Source organism: Panthera tigris, chromosome A1 (assembly GCF_018350195.1).
Source record: "Panthera tigris isolate Pti1 chromosome A1, P.tigris_Pti1_mat1.1, whole genome shotgun sequence".
NCBI lineage: Eukaryota > Metazoa > Chordata > Mammalia > Carnivora > Felidae > Panthera > Panthera tigris.
Window position 1 is genome coordinate 132,187,882 of NC_056660.1, and position 20,454 is coordinate 132,208,335.

General features: G+C 38.0%; 1 protein-coding gene across 6 annotated transcripts in view; it reads left to right on the forward strand.

Annotated features, from left to right (window-relative positions):
* NLN (neurolysin) overlaps window positions 1-20,454 on the forward strand; it is a 122,908-nt gene that overhangs the window by 36,020 nt on the left and 66,434 nt on the right. For 5 of the 6 annotated variants that reach the window (XR_006218125.1, XR_006218123.1, XR_006218122.1 and 2 more), the window contains exons 2-3: window positions 4,632-4,891; window positions 9,241-9,389. Coding sequence is in view for 3 of the 6 variants with exons in the window: in XM_042987653.1 (XP_042843587.1) it covers window positions 4,632-4,891; window positions 9,241-9,389 (409 nt within the window). In the remaining 3 variants the exon portion in view is untranslated. Of the gene's footprint in view, window positions 1-857; window positions 890-4,631; window positions 4,892-9,240; window positions 9,390-20,454 lie in introns of those variants that run through there. The other variant, XM_042987657.1, reaches the window with a different exon arrangement.

Below are 20,454 nucleotides of genomic sequence, written 5' to 3' on the forward strand. Positions count from 1 at the left end.
AAACTGTACAAGGGTGATTATGGGTGTATCTGTTCAGCCAGGGTGGAGGTTCTGATACCTTCACCAGTTTCACTGAGTTAAAATCAGGTATGCTGTAACCAAACACTCAACCTTGAGGTAAATGTTAGGAAGTAAAGGAAAACCAGTGGAGGTTCATCTTATCAGTAAATGTTTGAGGTAATTTTCTCTTAAAGGTGTTTAACAGTAATGAAAAGTTGTCTGTAATAATTGGTTTGTACTCAGAAGAGCTGTGAAAAGAACAGGTGATTAGCTACCAAAGTCTTGTGTTTCAGTCATCAGTCCACTTGCTGGTCATTATGTCAGTAATCCCATGGCCAACCTCTTCACTTATACTAGAACTTCCTCAGAAACCCAGTCAGTAGTGGTGATGTCTCACTGCTCCTCGAGGCTTCAGTTCTGTGTATCCGTAAGAGATTGTGGAAATAATTATTTTAGACATTTTCAGCCAGCTCCACACACTGAACTTTGCATCCCTGTTAATTTCAGCCACCACCAAGCATATGAGACCCTCCAATCATCCATCATTTCTTGTTGTGACCTTCATACTTTTGCGTGTATGTGCTCATTCCTTTACCAGTTTTCATTCTTTTATCAGTTCAGATCCTCTATGAAACAAATAACATAAAACTGCATTCAAGCTGGCTTAAATATAACTGGAAAATAGGTCTAGGTCAGGTTTCAGAATTAACTGTTATAAGGGTGATATCAGTAAATATTTGCTTTCCTTCCTTTATTCTTCTGTTCACAGTGTTTATTTCATCCTAAGTCAGGTTCTGCATAAGGTGGATGCCAGCTGCAGTCAAGAACACAAGCTTGCTCGGTCACACACAATGGAAATAAGACCTGTTTCTCTCACAGGAGTTTGAGGGTAGGGGCAGCTACCTTCACAGATCATGGACATGGCAGGGGGTGTGGTAGTCGTGGTGTGCATAGGTACTAGGAAGAAATATGTGCATAGACTTAGAGGGAGGCAGTGAATGGCTGGACAATGAATACATATTTAGTTATCTATTCTACTCTTAGACTTCTGCCTTGTTATTTCTGGAACCCTTGTCCTGTAGTCAACAAACTCCTCCCCTTTTGATACTCTCTGGATTGTCTTTTCTTCTAGTAACCATTACTGAAATCCACTCAACCCTGGGGAAAATATTTTCTCTATATCCCTCTCTTTCACACCCCATATATCACAAAGTAAAGAGGAAAGACCACATCTTTGTTTGCCAGCTCCTGCCTTGCCCTCACTTACGCTCCCAGACCAATACTTCTTCACCATTGTATAAACACCTTCAAGGCTCACAATCTGGTTTTATCATTCTATACCCTGCTCATGATGTCCTCCACCAGATACCTGGTTGGTCTTCCCCATTCTTTGAAGACTTTGGTTTCTGGCTCAGTCTTCCTTTCTATTCCCAGGCCCAGCTGTCAAGCTGCTGACTCCAGTGTTCACATAAACAATTTATCCAATACTAGATTGCATTCTTCAACTCATTTATATCAACCATCCACTTCTGGGAAAATGTCCTGAATCGTATCAGACTGCTTAACCTTTGAATTCTTAAACTCAAACCCACACTTTTTTACTACAACCTAACTACTCCCGCTTTACCTGTTTTATTGATTTTACCGAGACTGTAGTCTCTCTACTCCCACTTTACCTGTTTTATTGATTTTACTGAGACTGTAATCTTTCTACTCCCACTTTACCTGTTTTATTGATTTTACTAAGACTGCAGTCTCTTTTCTTATCTAAAGCACATCCAACTTGGGGCACCTGGGTGGCTCAATCAGTTGAGTGTTTGACTTCTGCTCAGGTCATGATCTCTTGGTTTGTGAGTTTGAGCCCCACATCCAGCTCACTGCAGTCAGCCTGTCAACACTGAGCCCGCTTGGGAACCTCTGTTCCCTTATCTCCGCCACTCCCCCATTTGCACTCTCCCAAAAATAAAAAAATAAAAATAAAAGTAAAATATATCCAACTCTAGAGAATCACTTAGATGTACTCTACAGTTCTTTACCTTCTTCCTATCCCTCAATCATTGTAGTCTGACTTCCACCCCCACCATCCCGCTGGTACTGCTCTTGCCAGAATCATCATTGACATTCCTGTTGCTAAATTTAACAGACTCTTCCATCTTACTTGAGATTTGTACATTTGGTAGTTATTTACTCCCTCTTTTTTTTTTTTTTTTTTTTTTTTTTTTTAAGTAGGCTCCACGCCCAGGGTGGGGCTTAAACACTCGACCTTGAGATCGAGAGTTGAATGCTCTACCAACCCAGCCAGCCAGGCACCCCTCCCTCCCTTTTTTTCTGCTTACTTTTCACAGCTTCCTAAATCCATTCTGGTTTGGTTTTCCTTTATCTCCATGATTAAACTAGAGTTAGGGCTCAGTTCTGTTCTTAATCTGCAAACTCCCTTGGGCCAGTTCAACCATTCCTCTAACTCCAATTATCGTCTCATATTAATGAATTCCATTTAAATGTGCCACACCACTTCAAACTTGGCATGTCCAAAATTGAATATCTCTTCCCCCCCAACCTCGAAAAAACCTCCTCCTCCTTCTACATTGCCTATTTTAATGATGTTACCACCATCCATACATCCAACTACAAGAATCTTGGACAACATCCTTGATTTCTCACCCTCCACCCCTATACCAAGTACCAAGTCATACTGATTCTACTTCCTGAATATCTTTTAAGTCACTCCAGTTCCCCCCTTTTCCTAATTCAGTATACCATGATATTATGCTCCAGTTACAGGAATAGCTTTCCTCTAGTATAATCTCTCTTTTCCAAACCTTTCAACTCACTTTAATTTGGGCAATTTCTCTAAAATGTATACCTTATTTCATCTCTTACCTGGTTAAAACCCTTCAGTGGCTCTCTCACGGACTTCAGGTTGAACTCTTTATTGATTCCCAAGGCTCTTCATATTCTGTAGTCCTTACTGACCTTATCAGATTTCTCTCTTCTTACTGCTTTTGGCATTTAGATAATTTCTGGATGTAGTCCAGATGTTGGCTTGCTCCTTGTTGCTTCTGTAAAATCTTCCAAGAAAAGTTCCTTCTGAGATCTTTCAGAGTTCCCTCTGCTTATACCTGTCGTCTCACTCACCTCAATATAGAATAATAGTTCCTTTATCAATTTGTCTCTCCACAATAATAGCAGAATGTTAGTAAGTTTGCCTGTTTATCCTTGATGCCTGTCACAATGACCAGACAATATATGCTCATAAGTATTTGTTAAGTGAATGACCTTAAATAAGAAATTAGCCTCTCTGAGCCTCAACTGCCTCATCATTAAAAAGGGAATAATGCACTGCCTACTTCATAGGGTTGTTTTGGGGTCTTGTAAGATAATAGGATTGAAGTTTAGCGTAGCAGTTAAGAGTGTGAGTTCTGGATCTCTATTATCTCCGTCTGGTTTTTAATCCTAGCTCACAACATATAACCAGCTATGTGACTTTGGACAAGTTACTTAACTTTCCTGTGTTTTAGTTTCCTCTTTAGTAAAATGAGAATAACTACAGTATCTGCCTCAGTTTTGTTTTGAGGACTAAGTGAATAAATGGCAAGCATTTAGTACAGTGCCTAAACACACAACAAATGTTAGCCATTAATTATAATATTTTTATTTATAAGTTCTAAAATTATATTGCATGATATATAGTACATATATACACACATATGGCATCAATTATTAGTTTGAGGTTTTCAGGGAGGTAAAGGATTGTTATCATTAACTTAATTTCTTTTGTCTTTTAGAATAATGCCATAGCAATACCAGAGTTTATTTCCCAAACCTTAAATTCAAATTTTCATAGTTGATTTTTGTGAAATTTTGGTAAAAAAACATTTTTTTTACATGCTGTTCATTATAAAAACGTTTTGAAACATTGTAGGTAGATGTTGACACAGGAAATAACTTTTTTTATTTTAATTTTAATTTTTTCTTAATTAAAAATTTTTTAACATTTATTCATTTTTGACAGAGAAAGAGAGAGAGTGGGCGAGGGGCAGAGAAAGGGATACACAGAATCCGAAGCAGGCTCCAGGCTCCGAGATGTCAGCACAGAGCCTGATGTAGGGCTCAAACCCACAAACAACGAGATCATGACCTGAGCTGAAGGACACTTAACCAACTGAGTCACCCAGGTGTCCCTTATTTTTATTTTTTTTAAGATTTTGTTTTTTTAAGTAATCTCTACATCCAACGTGGGGCTTGAACATAGAAACACGGGATCAAGAGTTACATGGTCTTTTGACTGAGCCAGCCAGATGCCCCAGCACAGGAAAAACATTTATATAAGAAAGATTACTGGTTTAATTTATAAAGGACACTTATTATGTCTTTGACACCTAACTTCATTTCTCACCATGACTTAATTACATGACCAATTCAGTGTTTGGTAAGTACTAATTTCATTAAATCTACATTCAAGGGAAAAAAAAATACAAATGCATTTAATTTTGTGCTTACGTGTTCACCTGAAAGAGACTTGCTCAATTTTATTAAAAAGTTCTTTTTAATATAATTAGACAGTATACATTTGTGTATTGGCTTTGGATCAACAGATGTCTAATTTTTATTCTTTTTCTGATTCTTTTCAGAGTTGGTGGTTCCAGGATTTTATTCAGAATGACTTTAGGAAGAGAAGTGATGTCTTCTCTTCAGGCAATGTCTTCCTATACTGTAGCTGGCAGAAATGTCTTAAGATGGGATCTTTCACCAGAGCAAATTAAAACAAGAACTGAGGAGCTCATTGTGCAGACCAAACAGGTGTACGATGCTATTGGAATGCTTGACATTGAGGAAGTAACTTACGAGAACTGTTTGCAGGCACTGGCAGATGTCGAAGTGAAGTATATAGGTGAGTAGCATGCAGACGCCCATTGATATTTCATTTTGTAGGCATCATAAACCATTTTATGCTTTCTGTGTTGGCAATCATTTTCCAGTTTTACAAGACATTGATTTTTCCATAACGATTAACTAATTGCTTAGAATTCAATTAAATAAAATTAAAATGTTTTATTATGTTGGCAGTGGTGCTACAAAATGTACAATCTCATTACATCTGCTTTCTGGAGAGTATTTTGACATAATATATCAAAACTCTTAAGAAGTTCATACCCTAGCCCAGCAGTTCCACACCTAAGCATTTAATCGAAATAAATTATCAGATACAGGAAAAATTATGTACAAATTTATGTATAAACAGGTACTCTGTCGTAGCAGAACCTTGGAAACAACTCCTGGGTGCCATCCAGCATATAGAAAGACCACGTAATGGTATGCTCAGGGTCTGCAACACTATGTAGCTATAATCATGTTGAGGAACAGCATTTCTTAACATAGAAAAAAAATACAGAGAAGAAAACCAGAAGAAAATTTTACTAGTAGCTAATTTCTTAGGTATCGGATTTATGCTTGATTTTTTAAAATTTACTGTCTATGCCTTTCTCTATTTTGCATATTTCCTATACTTAAAATACATTATTTCTATAATATAAGTATTAGGCCCTTTGAGTTAAAGGAATGGAGATTCATTCCAATTGCCCCTAAGGGTTGGACATATTCTGTGATATAGTTATGGCTAAACAACCTTGGCTATCCAGGTTTTGTAAGAACGTAAGTTATCGGGATATCATAAATATTTGTATGTATTCTGGAATTTGGAAGGTTGTCCAGAATCCTGTACAGCCCTAGTGACTTAGTCATCTCTTAACCCTCACCAACCCCTCAACACCAAGAATTCCCTACCCTGTGCCCCACCTTAATAGGGACTCTCTTACCTCTTCTGTTTCAGTTTCTGCCTCTTCCCACCAGCTGCTTCACTCTCATTAATGGCCACTAAATCTGGATAAAAGTCTTGAGTTTAAACTACTAAATAAAAAAGACCTGGTGGGTCTCGTTAGTCAAACTCAAAAAGGGATGGAGTTGGTTCGCATTTGGCAGAGTTTTCCCAGAAGGCAATATTTTGTGTGTCTCCCTTGCTATATGTGGTTTATCCTTGGTTCAGAGACTCATTTCTTCTTCAGTCATATATGGCCAACATGGTGTGCCAGCCTGATGAATTATGCATTTAACAAATATAAAAATCAGTGGGGAAAAAAAACAAAATCTTTTTAAAAATTACCTTAAAGTCTGCTGCTTTTCCAATAATACATCTTTTATTTTTTTTAATGTTTATTTATTATTTTTGAGACAGAGAGAGAGCATAAGTGAGGGAGGGGGAGAGAGAGAGGGAGACGCAGAATACAAAGCAGACTCCAGGCTCTGAGCTGTCAGCACAGAGCCCAACACGGGGCTCAAACTCAGAAATCGTGAGATTATGACCTGAGCCGAAGTCAGACGTTTAACCGACTGAGCCACCCAGGCATCCCCCAGTAATGCATCTTTTAAATATAATTTTAGTTTTCAGAAGTCCTTGCTCTCTCATAAATTTACCTCTGTAAGTTAATCCTAAAAATTTTTGAGTTTAGGAGATTTTTAAAGACCAACTTTATCTTATCTATATTTGTTCTCAGAGCTCATTCTGCCTCCTGCAGTAACTGTTAAAACCTCATTTGACTAGTGTCCAATATTGTTTATAGTTTGGCAGTAAGAGCATAAGTCTGGTTCAGGTCTTTGTGGCAAAGTAAGGAAGGAAATGGTTTTTAGTATTATTGTTTGTTTAAGAATATGTTTCCAGTTTTAGGCTCCTGCATTTTGTTCTGCTCATTTTAGTTCTTGAGCAATTTGGTTTTTTCTTAATATCTCCTTGACTTAATTTTAAAAAGTAAATAGAAATTATACCTATATAGTTAACTCTATCACTTAAACAGGTGCTACATCTATGAAACTTTAATTCTGTTCCATTCTTTAATCAAGGAACATAAAAGTGTATATTAAATCAAATCCTTAAAGAATAATTATTTAATTAGACTTTTTAAACCACATGTTATGAATTTATGCAGATATTTGAGGTGATTTTTCTTTTTACAGCTTTATAGCACTGTTTTAAGAGGACTGATATGAGTGAGGTAGCTTGTTTAACTGGATAGTTTCTTGGTATGGAAAGGATAGCTCTACTGTCTGCCATATATCAGATGTGGAAGTTTTACCTGTTTACAATACCTTCAAAGTACTAAAGCTAATAAAATTGTATTCATTGTCACAGTATAGCCACACCGTTCCTATAAACCATACTCATTTTGTGTTGGCTAGCTGGCTCAGTCAGTTAAGCGTGCAACTTTTGATTTTGGCTCAGGTCACGATCTCATGGTTCATGGGTTAGAGCCCCATGTCAAGATCCTCACTGTCAGCACGGAGCCTGCTTGGGATTCTCTCTCTCTCTCTCTCTCTCTCTCTCTCTCTCTCTCTCTCTCTGACTTTCCCCTCCCTCCTCTCTCTGTCTCTCTCTCAAAAAAAAAATAAAGAGATGCCTGGGTGGCTCAGTGGTTAAGCATACAACTTCAGTTCAAGTCATAATCTCATGGTTCATGAATTTGAGCCCTGTATCAGGCTCTGTACTAATGCCTCAGAGCCTGGAGCCTGCTTCTGATTCTAGGTCTCCCTCTCTGTGCCCCTCCCCTCTTCATTCTCTCTCTCTCTCTCTCTCTCTCTCTCTCTCTCTCTCTCTTTCTCTCTCTCTTTCTCTCTCTCTCTCAAAATTAAATAAACATTAAAAAATTTTTTTAAATAAATAAAAACAAAAAAAATAAACCATACTCATTTTTTCTGTAGTTGGGCTCATTTCACTGACATCAGATTTTTGCCCGATGAAAGTCACAATACAAATGTATTAAAAACCCAAGAAAGAATTTTAATATGTGAAAATTAGAGCAGTTCGTTACCACCATCATTTAATAGGAATAGTCCCAATATTCAACTCTTCACTGGATGTGTCCACTGAGATTTCTGGGAATCTTCTAAAATTGTATGGAACTTTTATGCTTGTATGAACGTTTGCATTTCGGGGAGGGTCCATAACTTTGACTAGATTCTCTAAAGAATCTGTAGTGAAGGTTAGGAATTTCTATTTTAAATAAACTTCCCCCACCCCAACTAAATTGGTCTGCTTTTCTCTGGAAAACAGTGTGGAGGTTCCTCAAAAAATTAAAAGTAGAACTACCCTATGACCCAGCAATACCACTGCTAGGAATCTACCCAAAGGATACAGGAATGCTGATGCATAGGGGCACATGTACCCCAATGTTTATAGCAGCACTTTCAACAATAGCCAAATTATGGAAAGAGCCTAAATGTCCATCACCTGACGAGTGGATAAAGAAGATGTGGTTTATATATATGAGGGAATACTACTTGGCAATGAAAAGAATGAATTCTGGCCATTTGCAGCAACATGGTGGAACTGGAGGGTATTATGCTAAGTGAAATAAACCAGGCAGAGAAAGACAGATATCATATGTTTTCACCCATATGTGGATCTTGAGAAACTTAACAGAAGACTATGGAGGAGGGAAGGGGAAAAAAAAAGTTACAGAGAGGGAGGGAGGCAAACCATAAGAGACACTGGATACTGAGAACAAACTAGTGTAGATGGGGGTGGGGAGAGGGGAAAGTGAGTGATGTGTAGGGAGGAGGGCACTTGTTGGGATGAGCACTGAGTGTTGTATGGAAACCAATTTGACAATAAATTATATTTAAATAAGTAAGTAAGTAACTAAGTAAGTAAGTCTGCTTTTTTCTAAAACATCCTCTCTCTCTGCCAGTCCCCATGCTTGTAGTCTCTACTTTTCCAGTCCTCTCCTGAGGTCTTCCTCTTGCCCTGCCCGCCCTAAGGTCCAGCCTTCATCATAGGTATTACATAGTGCTCCAGTCCTAATATTGCTGTGTTCGAGTTACTATCCCATTCTTTTGGCAACTAAGCTGCTCTATCCTGTATTCTTTATCTTTTCATGTACTGTTTCCTCCTCCCACACAACAGATTATAAAATGTGTTAGTATGAGAACTGTGTCTTTATCTTTCAGCATTCCCAGTTAATAAGTTACACCCTAAACATACTTTGATAAGTGCTCAGTTTATACCCTTATTGTTCCTAATAATGCCACTGCAACAGCCAAGTCCTGCATTAGATGCTGTTTTCTGATAGCCTTACAAAACTTTACAGAAGGTATAAAATGAAAAACTTAGGATAATCATTCATCTAGGTAGGAGGTATTTTTCTTAATGCTGATTGGATGAATCCTTATGATTTTGTCCTCTATTGACAGTGGAACGAACCATGTTAGACTTTCCCCAGCATGTCTCCTCTGACAAAGAAGTGCGGGCAGCAAGTACAGAAGCAGACAAAAGACTTTCTCGTTTTGATATCGAGATGAGCATGAGAGAAGATATATTTCTGAGAATTGTTCATTTACAGGTAAATGATGTTATAAACCCTTTTAAAAGAAAAACAAAATCTGTACTAAAAAAGTAAAAATCTTTGACCAACAATAAAAAGTATTTGAGGGCGCTTGGACGGCCAAGTTGGTTAAGCATCAGACTTTTGATTTCATCTCAGGTCATGATTTCATGATTTCAAGTTCATGAGTCCAAGCCCCGCATCAGGCTCTGCGCTGACAGTGTGGAACTTGCTTGGAATTCTCTCTCTTTCTCTCCCTCCCTCCCTCCCTCCCTCCCTCCCTCCCTTTCCCTCCCTCCCTCCCTCCCTCCCTCTCTCCCTCCCTCCCTCCCTCTCTCCCTCTCTCTCTCCCTCTCCCTCTCCCTCTCCCTCTCCCTCCTTCTCTCTTTCTCTCTGTTCCTCCCCTGCTTGTATTCTCTCTTTCTCTCAAAATAAACAAATAAACTTTAAAAAAAGGTATTTGAAAATTTCTAGATTTTGTTTCTAATTATTATAGTAATGGGTACAGCATAGTATTTATTGTTATACTACGTAGGTTAATGTTGAGTTGCTAATTACATTCTCTTAATACTAAAGACCAAGTGTGAAAAAGTGTACATCTATAAATCTAAGGATTGTTAATTGTCATGAACATAATGATTACTCTTTGAATTTTCTAAATGTTGCAAGGTTTATATTAGATCAGATCAACTAAATGGAATTGAATTGTTTATCTGTAAATATCATGTGGTTTTGGCCATGATATTAATGACATACTGTTGATGCTGCATGCCAAAGTCATTCCTCTCTGTCATCCTTACATTTTTCAAGACTCACAGAAATTACAGACAATGAATGTTTTAGGTGGGTCTGCCTTGAGTGCTTTTGATATTTTCATCACCAATGTTGATTTGCTTCCTAGCATTTTCATCATGTCTTTGCTTTGAATTTTTATTTTCATGACACTCAGCAATTTGTTTGGAAAACAGCCATTCTTTATAATCCTAGACATTTTTGTTTAATTTTGCATGTTTCTTTATTCAAATCTCAAACATTTTGGGGTCACCTGGGTGGCTCAGTCCGTTGGGTGGCCGACTACAGCTCAGGTCATGATCTCACGGTCTGTGAGTTCGAGTTCCACATCAGGCTCTTTGCTGACAGCTCAGAGCCTGGAGCCTGCTTCCGATTCTGTGTCTCCTTCTCTCTCTGCCCCTTCCCTGCTTGCTCTCTCAAAAACAATAAACATTAAAAAAAATTTTTTTTAAATCTCGCTTTGTTCCTTTTAGCAAATTATGATAAGAGTTGAAATAAGAAAGCAGTTTTATTTCACATTTTAACTTACTAAAGAATATGTAATCAAGACTTTAGACATTTAAGATATATGTGCTGTCTATTCTCTCATGTCAGATAGGCACTTTTTACCCTATAATTTAAATTCATCTATATTGTTCATAACTGTTCATCTTTTTTTTTTTTTAAGTTTATTAATTTTGAAAGAGAGAGCAGGACAGGGGCAGAGAGAGGGAGAGAGAGAATCCCAATCAGACTCCTCACTGTGAGTGCAGACCCCAATATGGGGTCAAACTCACTAACCATGAGATCATGACCTGAATTAAAATCAAGAGTCAGATGCTTAACCAACTGAGCCACCCAAGTGCCCCCATAACTGTTCACCCTTAGCACTATAAAAATAACATAAACTTTAATAACTTAATGATTATTCTTTATTAGTTACATTGTTCTCTTTTTTTGACCTCAGTTATTACTCTGTGTGATTCAAATCATGGCCCTTACAGTCTCCTTTATTTTATTTCATCCCCCCCCCCCAATCTAATTCCTTTCTAGCTCTATATTAGGTATGTATTTTAAAACTTTTTCCAGAATATCTCATTTTCTTTTGTTAACTCTGTTTTCATTCTGACTTCTAAGTTTTCATTTGGAATTTTCTAGCCTCAAGAAGGTATTGCAATCTTAATGTTATATATCATGTTTAATGTTTTTCTCTGATATTTATGAATGTTCTCAAGATACGGAAGGTGTGTCACTTTAGTTTTCTTTGTTACACTTTTATTGGAATCTGATCCCAGTAAATTTGGAAACAAACTGCTGCCGGGATAGTATACTAAAATACTATGCCAGATAGACACCAGTGCATTCATCATATTAGTTCATTTGTTTGGGCTGGTTTTATTGTAATAATTTACAGTGGTTTCAGAGTCATTTCCATAATTTTTCCTTTTTTCCAAGAGAGTAATTATTCCCATACATGTCATTCGTTATGTGACCATTGGTAGGAGCTTTTACTGTATCTGTTAAGGCTAGATCAGAATAATAAACAAATAACAATTTTTTTTTATGCAGTGGAGCTTATCTGGTGAATTTAGTTACCTTTAAGTACCTTCATTGACAAATAGTTGTGTTTATTTAGGCAGTATTTTTTTTTATTATATTTTATTTTTTTGATAGAGACAGGATGACTATAGGAAAGGGGTAGAGGGAGATGACAGAGAGAGAGAGAGAGAGAGAGAGAGAGAGAATCCCAAGCAGGCTCAATGCTCAGCATGGAGCTTGACGTAGGACTGAATCCCACCACCCTGGGATCAATCACGACCTGAGCCGAAATCAAGGTGGACGCTCAACGAATTGAGCCACCAGGTGCCTCTATTTTATTTTAATTCTAATATAGTTAAGATATAGTGTTAAATTGCTTTCAGGTATACAATATAGCCATTTGACAATTCTATATATTACTCGGTATATAGGTAGTATTTTTTTAAAATCTAAAAGTATCAATATTGAGTTTTCTGCTAGTACTGGACACTTTAACAAATGGTAAATTTCATCCCATTCATACCTAAAAGACAAAGGTATATATATCTATTTACTTTTCAGTGTAATGTTGTAAGTAAAATAGGGCAACCATGATGTGACACATAAAGCCTTCATTAAGTTGGATAATAGGTTCTTAAAAGTATATGAAACCAGCAATTTCAGGCATAATCTACTAAAATGAGGGTACTGTAATACTGAGATTTCAAGGTACCACCAATGTAGACAATAATCAAATATATTTTTAGTTTGATATAAAATGTTATTTTAGCTCTTGTGTTGTTCTTCTGTAGGATTAATAAATAGAAATAAGAAATTAGGGGCACCTGGCTGGCTCAGTCAGTGGAACATGCAACTCTTGATCTCAGGGTTCTGAGTTCAAGCCCCACATTGGGTGTAGAGATTACTTAAAAAATAAAATCTTTAAAAAATATATGAAATTACTTTTCTCAGGTCTTTGTGCAAAATCTGCATTCAGTAAGCCTTCCAGTTATCTATTGATGTATAATCTATTACTTCAAAACTTACTGCCTAAAAATAGCAGCAATCATTTTTTTTTCTGTCATGGTTTCTGTGGATCAGGAATTCAGAAAGGAATCAATCAGTTGGGTAGCTCTGGCTTGGGGTCTTACATGGAAAAAGGAAGTGGTGGCTGGAGCTGAAGCATGTGGAGACATCTCTCTCTTGCTGTCATGTCTGGGCACCTACATGTTGTCTCTTCCTGTGGTCTAATTTGGGCCTCCTCATGGCATGGCAGCATCAGGGTAGTAGGACTTGTTTCATGGAGACTCAGGACTCCAAGAATGGTGTTTCCACAAACTCCACAGAAGCCGCCGTTACATTTTCTGACCTCAGAAGTCAACTAGCATCACTTCTGCCATACTGTACTGATTGACCAGTCACTGTGACCTGCCCAAATTCAGGGGACACGACATCTCAGTCTAAGGAGTATCAACTTATTTGCAGTCATGTTTCAAAACCTCCAAAATAAGTCATGTGTTGACTCTGGATGGATGAAATTATAATAGAGCCTGAGACTAACCAGTGTACCATAGTCTTCCTGCCTCCTTCTTATGTGTGATTAGTACTTTACATTTACACAGCAGTATAGTTATCTAATTTAACTTTCCTACCAAGCTTGTGAGGCATCCCTTTTTTATAAATGGAGATACTGAAGTTCAGAAATGGTAACTTCTCAAGAGCCACAGAGGTAAATATTTAGTCATTGTTCATAAACTAAAGCTAGAAACAGTTGGTGACCAATCTGAAAGCTAGGCCTTTAGTAATTGGTGCTAGGACAGGGGTTTTCAAATGTGGGAAAGAAAAAATTGGTTCTTCTCCTCACAAGCAAACTGAGAAACAGCTTTTCGAAAATTATATAGGAATATGTCTTTATGATACCTGAGCAGAGAAGTATTTGTGAAACAAGACCCCAAAGTCCTAACTAAAGCATAAGACGGATAAACATGATTTCATTAAAATAAAGAACTTCTGGAGTTCCTGGATGGCTCAGTCAGTAAAGCATTCTATTCATTCGGATTCTAAGTCTCCCTCTCTCTCTGCCCCTCCCCTGCTCACACACACACTCCCTCTCTCTCTCAAAAATAAGTAAACTTAAAAAAAAAAAAAAAAATACGGGAGCCTAGGTGGCTAGGTTGGTTAAGCCTCTGGCTTCGGCTAAGATCATGATCTTGTGGTCTGTGAGTTCAAGCCCCACATCATGCTCTGTGCTGATGGCTTGGAGCCTGGAGCCTGCTTCAGATTCTGTGTCTCCCTTCTCTCTCTGCCCCTTCCCTGCTCACGCTCTGTCTCTCTCTCAAAAATAAATAAACATTAAAAAAAGTAATAAAAAATAAAATAAATAAAAACAAATGCCCATTTATAACTTTGAGGCTTAGAAAAAATAAAGAACTTCTATTAATAATGTGAAAAGACACTAAAACTAAAAAATACTGAAATACCCAAATACTAAATTAAGAAATTTATAAAACAGGAAACTAGCAAGGCATTAGTACCTAGGATATATAAAGAGCTAAGACAACAACAACAAATCCCAAAAGAAAAATGGGCAAAGGACATGAAAAGATATTTCAGAAGAAACATAAATGTCAATTAAACATGAAAAGATGTTCAACCTCATCAGTAATCGTGGAAATGCAGATGAAGATCCCAATAGGATACCATTTCATTCACTGGATTTGCAAAATCTAAGAAGTCTAACAATGCCAACAATCTGTGAATGTGAATCAATGGGAATGTTTGTTCACTACTGGTAAAGGTGTAAATTAATTAAAAAATTAGAGTAATAACTAATTTGGAGAAAAACTTAATATTATGAAGTAGGATCTCACATTCTCCATAACTCAGCATATCCTCACTGTCTCCTACCTCCCCATTTATCTAGAAATACTTTTGCATTTGTACACAGGTGAAATTGGACACTTGTGCATAACAACATTATCTATAATAGCAAAACACTGAAACAACTTAGATTTCCATTAGCAGGAAAGTGGATCAGTGAATTTTAGTATATTTACATTGGAATATTTTATAGCAGTAAAGTAAATAAACTACAGCAACATGCAACAGCATGGCTGAATATGAGTAACAGTGAAAGAAAAAAGTCCCAGAACACTACCTACAACTCAATATCATTTTACCAAGCTCAAAAAGAAGCAAACCAAATGTATACATACTGGTAAAATTGAAAAAAAAAAAAATGTTTAACATAAAATTCAAGAGAATGGTTACCTGTTGCATAGGAAAGTATAGCAGTGTTGTTAATATTCTTTTTCATAAGTTAAAGGGTAGATTTCATTTGTCTTTATAACATGTATATGTAATTTTACCCGTTTGTTATATAAAAATTATTACATGCAAATTTAACATGTTAAATTTATCCTTAATTCTACCAGGAAAAAAAAAAGGAATAAGAAATTAAAACAAACATTTCCTTATTCCTTTCAGTTAAAAATGTCCAGGTATCAAAAGCCAGCAGTCAAGGCCACAGATCTTGGTGTTTCCCCATCCTGACAAAGGTTTCTTAGTTGTTGGCTAAAGCCAGCAAAGGTTTCATACACCCTCTTTCAAGCCATATTGGTGAGAAAAATGTGCACTGTCTCTATGTTGAAACAGTCCAGGCATATAACATTTTATTCCAGTGGACTACTGAGTAATAAGCACAGAAGAGGGACTCTTTAGTGAAATAAGAGTCTCATTTATGCAAGCTGAATTGAGAAATACAGTTATCTATTTTAATATTGTTTATACTAATCTTTTAGAGCCCTGGGCTTTTGTCAGGCTGATTAATCTTAGCCACCTAGTGAAAAGTTTTAATTTTAAAGTGTAAAATAATGCTTTGAAGCATTATACATTTTTGTATTCCACCAGCCATGGAAGCCTCATGCCAAATTAAAATACAGGAAACGTGCCTTAAAACCATGGCAAAAAAAAAAAGAAAGGAAGGAATGGAAGAAAAGAGGAAAAGGAAAGAAAAAAGAAAAGAAAAGAAAAACAAAGAAAAGAGAAGAAAAAAGGGAGAGTGGCAGGGAAGGAAAAAACTAAGTCCAAAATTCAGCATGGTAATGATAAGTGTCTTAACCTACACCATCCCTTCTTGATTTTGAAATACGTAAGTCTAGTTATTGGTCATAATCAGAACTACTGAAACTTGTAGCTTTGTGAGGCTTTAAAAGCCTAGAAACAAAGCATCAACTACCTTGCCTTAGTTTCTCCATTAGCCAGACACCACTCTTGTGCTTCCTGAGTGCTTAACTCTGTCTTCACTCACTACATGATCCTGACATTGTCTGCTAATGTATCTTTTTTCTTTCATATTACTTAAAGCACTTGCAGGATATTCATCTTTCTTTCCCTGGTACCTAGTGTAAGTGAGAGCTCGGTGAATGTATGCCGAATCAAGCTAAACTGGCCCCAGTTAAATGTGTCTTCGTTCAGGATGACACTTCCCACTCCCAGTGTCCTCACTGTGCTGTGACTCATACCAAAGCAGGGGCTCCTGTGGTGGTAAGTTGAATTAGTAGTAAGCAAGCAGGCCTTTGTGTGGCCCTCCTGTCTGGGAACATAGGCAGCTGCCTAAGAATGCCTGCTTCACCATAGTCAGATAGCAACCTAACAGAAAACAACATATAAAGGACAGAAGGGGTACCTGGGTGGCTTAGTAGGTTAAGCGTCCAGCTTTGGCTCAGGTCATGATCTCTCGGTTTGTGAGTTCGAGCCCCGCATCAGGCTCTGTGCTGACAGCTCAGAGCCTGGAACCTGCTTTAGATACTGTCTCCCTCTCTTTCTGCCCTTCCCCCACTCACGTTCTATCTTTCTCTGTCTCTCAAAAATGAATAAATGTTAAAAAAAATAAATAAAAGTTCCAGATGGCCAACAGACACATGAAAAGATGCTCAACATCACTCCTCATCAGGGAAAAACAAATCAAAACCACACTGAGATACCACCTCACACCGGTCAGAGTGACTAAAGTGAACAAATCAGGAGACTATAGATGCTGGCAAGGATGTGGAGAAACGGGAACCCTCTTGCACTGTTGGTGGAAATGCAAAGTGGTGCAGCTGCTCTGGAAAACAGTATGGAAGTTCCTCAAAAAATTAAAAATAGAACTACCCTATGACCCAGCAATAGCACTGCTAGGAATCTACCCAAAGGATACAGGAATGCTGATGCGTAGGGGCACATGTACCCCAATGTTTATAGCAGCACTTTTAACAATAGCCAAATTATGGAAAGAGCCTAAATGTCCATCACCTGACGAGTGGATAAAGGAGATGTGGTTTATATATATAAGGGAATACTACTTGGCAATGAAAAGAATGAATTCTGGCTATTTCCAGCAACGTGGATGGAACTGGAAGGTACTATGCTAAGTGAAATAAGCCAGGCAGAGAAAGACAGATATCATATGTTTTCACTCATATGTGGATCTTGAGAAACTTAACAGAAAGTGGTCTCGTTTCATTCTTCTGCATGTTGCTGTCCAGTTCTCCCAGCACCATTTGTTAAAGAGACTGTCTTTTTTCCATTGGATATTCTTTCCTGCTTTGTCAAAGATTAGTTGGCCATACTTTTGTGGGTCTAGTTCTGGGGTTTCTATTCTATTCCATTGGTCTATGTGTCTGTTTTTGTGCCAATACCATGCTGTCTTGATGATTACAGCTTTGTAGTAGAAGCTAAAGTCTGGGATTGTGATGCCTCCTGCTTTGGTCTTCTTCTTCAAAATTACTTTGGCTATTCGGGGCCTTTTGTGGCTCCATACGAATTTTAGGATTGATTGTTCTAGCTTCGAGAAGAATGATGGTGCAATTTTGATTGGGATTGCATTGAATGTGTAGATAGCTTTGGGTAGTATTGCCATTTTAACCATATTTATTCTTCCAATCCATGAGCACGGAATGTTTTTCCATTTCTTTATATCTTCTTCAATTTCCTTCATAAGCTTTCTATAGTTTTCAGCATACAGATCTTGTACATCTTTGGTTAGGTTTATCTAGGTATTTTATGCTTCTTGGTGCAATTGTGAATGGGATCAGTTTCTTTATTTGTCTTTCTGTTGCTTCGTTATTAGTGTATAATAATGCAACTGATTTCTGTACATTGATTTTGTATCCTGCGACTTTGCTGAATTCATGTATCAGTTCTAGCAGACTTTTGAAACTAGACTACTTTCTTACACCATTCACAAAAACAAACTCAAAATGGATAAAGGACCTGAATGTGAGACAGGAAACCATCAAAACCCTAGAGGAGAAAGCAGGAAAAAGCCTCTCTGACCTCAGCCGCAGCAATTTCTTACTTGACACATCCCCAAGGGCAAGGGAATTAAAAGCAAAAATGAACTATTGGGACCTCATGAAGATAAAAAGCTTCTGCACAGCAAAGGAAACAATCAACAAAACTAAAAGGCAACCGATGGAATGGGAAAAGATATTTGCAAATGACATATCGGACAAAGGGCTAGTATCCAAAATCTATAAAGAGCTCACCAAACTCCACACCCAAAAAACAAATAATCCAGTGAAAAAATGGGCAGAAAACATGAATAGACACTTCTCTAAAGAAGACATCCAGGGGGCGCCTGGGTGGCTCAGTCGGTTAAGTGGCTGACTTCGGCTCAGGTCATGATCTCATGGTCCGTGAGTTCGAGCCCCGCGTCGGGGCTGTCTGTGCTGACAACTCAGAGCCTGGAGCCTGTTTCAGATTCTGTGTCTCCCTCTCTCTCTGCCCCTCCCCCGTTCATGCTCTGTCTCTCTCTGTCTTCAAAAATAAATAAACGTTAAAAAAAATTTTTTTTTTAAACAAAAATAAGAAGACATCCAGATGGCCAACAGGCACATGGAAAGATGCTCAACATCGCTCCTCATCAGGGAAATACAAATCAAAACCACACTCAGATACCACCTCATGCCAGAGTGGCTAAAATGAACAAATCAGGAGACTATAGATGCTGGCGAGGATACCACCTCATGCCAGAGTGGCTAAAATGAACAAATCAGGAGACTATAGATGCTGGCAAGGATGTGGAGAAACGGGAACCCTCTTGCACTGTTGGTGGGAATGCAAACTGGTGCAGCCGCTCTAGAAAACAGTGTGGAGGTTCTGCAAAAAATTAAAAATGCACCTACCCTATGACCCAGCAATAGCATTGCTAGGAATTTACCCAAGGGATACAGGAGTGCTGATGCATAGGGGCACTTGTACCCCAATGTTTATAGCAGCACTCTCAACAATAGCCAAATCATGGAAAGAATCTAAATGTCCATCAGCTGATGAATGGATAAAGAAATTGTGGTTTATATACACAATGGAGTACTACGTGGCAGTGAGAAAGAATGAAATATGGCCCTTTGTAGCAACGTGGATGGAACTGGAGAGTGTTATGCTAAGTGAAATAAGCCATACAGAGAAAGACAGATACCATATGGTTTCACTCTTATGTGGATCCTGAGAAACTTAACAGGAACCCATGGGAGAGGGGAAGGGAAAAAAAAAAAAAAAAAAAAAAAAAAAAAAAAAAAAAAAAAAAAAAAAAAAAAAAAGAGGTTAGAGTGGGAGAGAGCCAAAGCGTAAGAGACTGTTAAAAACTGAGAACAAACTGAGGGTTGATGGGGGGTGGGTGATGGGTATTGAGGAGGGCACCTGTTGGGATGAGCACTGGGTGTTGTATGGAAACCAATTTGACAATAAATTTCATATTAAAAAAAAAAAACTTAACAGAAGACTATGGGCGAGGGGAAGGGGGAAAAAAGTTACAGAGAGGGAGGGAGGCAAACCATAAGAGACACTGGATACGGAGAACAAACTGGGAGTTGATGGGGGGTGGGGGAGAGGGGAAAGTGAGTGATGGGCATTGAGGAGGGCACCTGTTGGGATGAGCACTGGGTGTTGTATGGAAACCAATTTGACAATAAGTTATGTTTAAATAAATGAACAGGAAAAAGGAGAACAAAACTTCATATATAACATATTTAAGTAAGTTATGCCTCTGTCTTAGCTTTTGCAATAGAATCTGTATTCTGTTATCTTCTATTGCTTTAGCATATCAGTTTTTCTAAATGATATTCAAAAGAATATACTATCTTAATTTTCAGGATTCTTTTTTTTTTAATGTTTATTTATTTTAGAGATGGAGAGAGAGACAGAGCACAAGTGGGGGAGGAGCAGAGAGAGAGGGAGACACAGAATCTGAAACAGGCTCCAGGCTCTGAGCTGTCAGCACAGAGCCCGACACGGGGCTTGAACTCAGGAACAGGGAAATCAGGACCTGAGCTGAAGTCAGACGGTCCACCCACTGGGCCACCCAGGCGCCCTGGGATTCTTTTTTTTTTTTTCTTGTAATTTTTTTTTATTTTGAGAGAGACAGAGACAGCACAAGTGGGGGTGGGGCAGAGAGAGAGGGTGAGAGAGAATCCCAAACAGGCTCCGCACTGTGAGCACAGAGCCCAACGTGGGGTTAGAACCCACAGGATCATGGGAACATGACTTGAGCCAAAACCAAGAGTCAGATGCTGAACTGACTGAGCCACCCAGCCACCCCTGTTTTCAGGATTCTTTTAACACAGTTATAATTCCTACTTTGTGTACACAATATAGAATGTCCCACTGAAAAAAAATTTTATTTACACATTTTTTAAGTTTATTTATTTTGAAAGAGAGAGGGAGAGACAAAGAGAATCCGAAGCATTCTCCATGCTGTCAACACAGAGTCCAATGACGGGCTTGATCTCATGAACCATAAGATTATAACCTG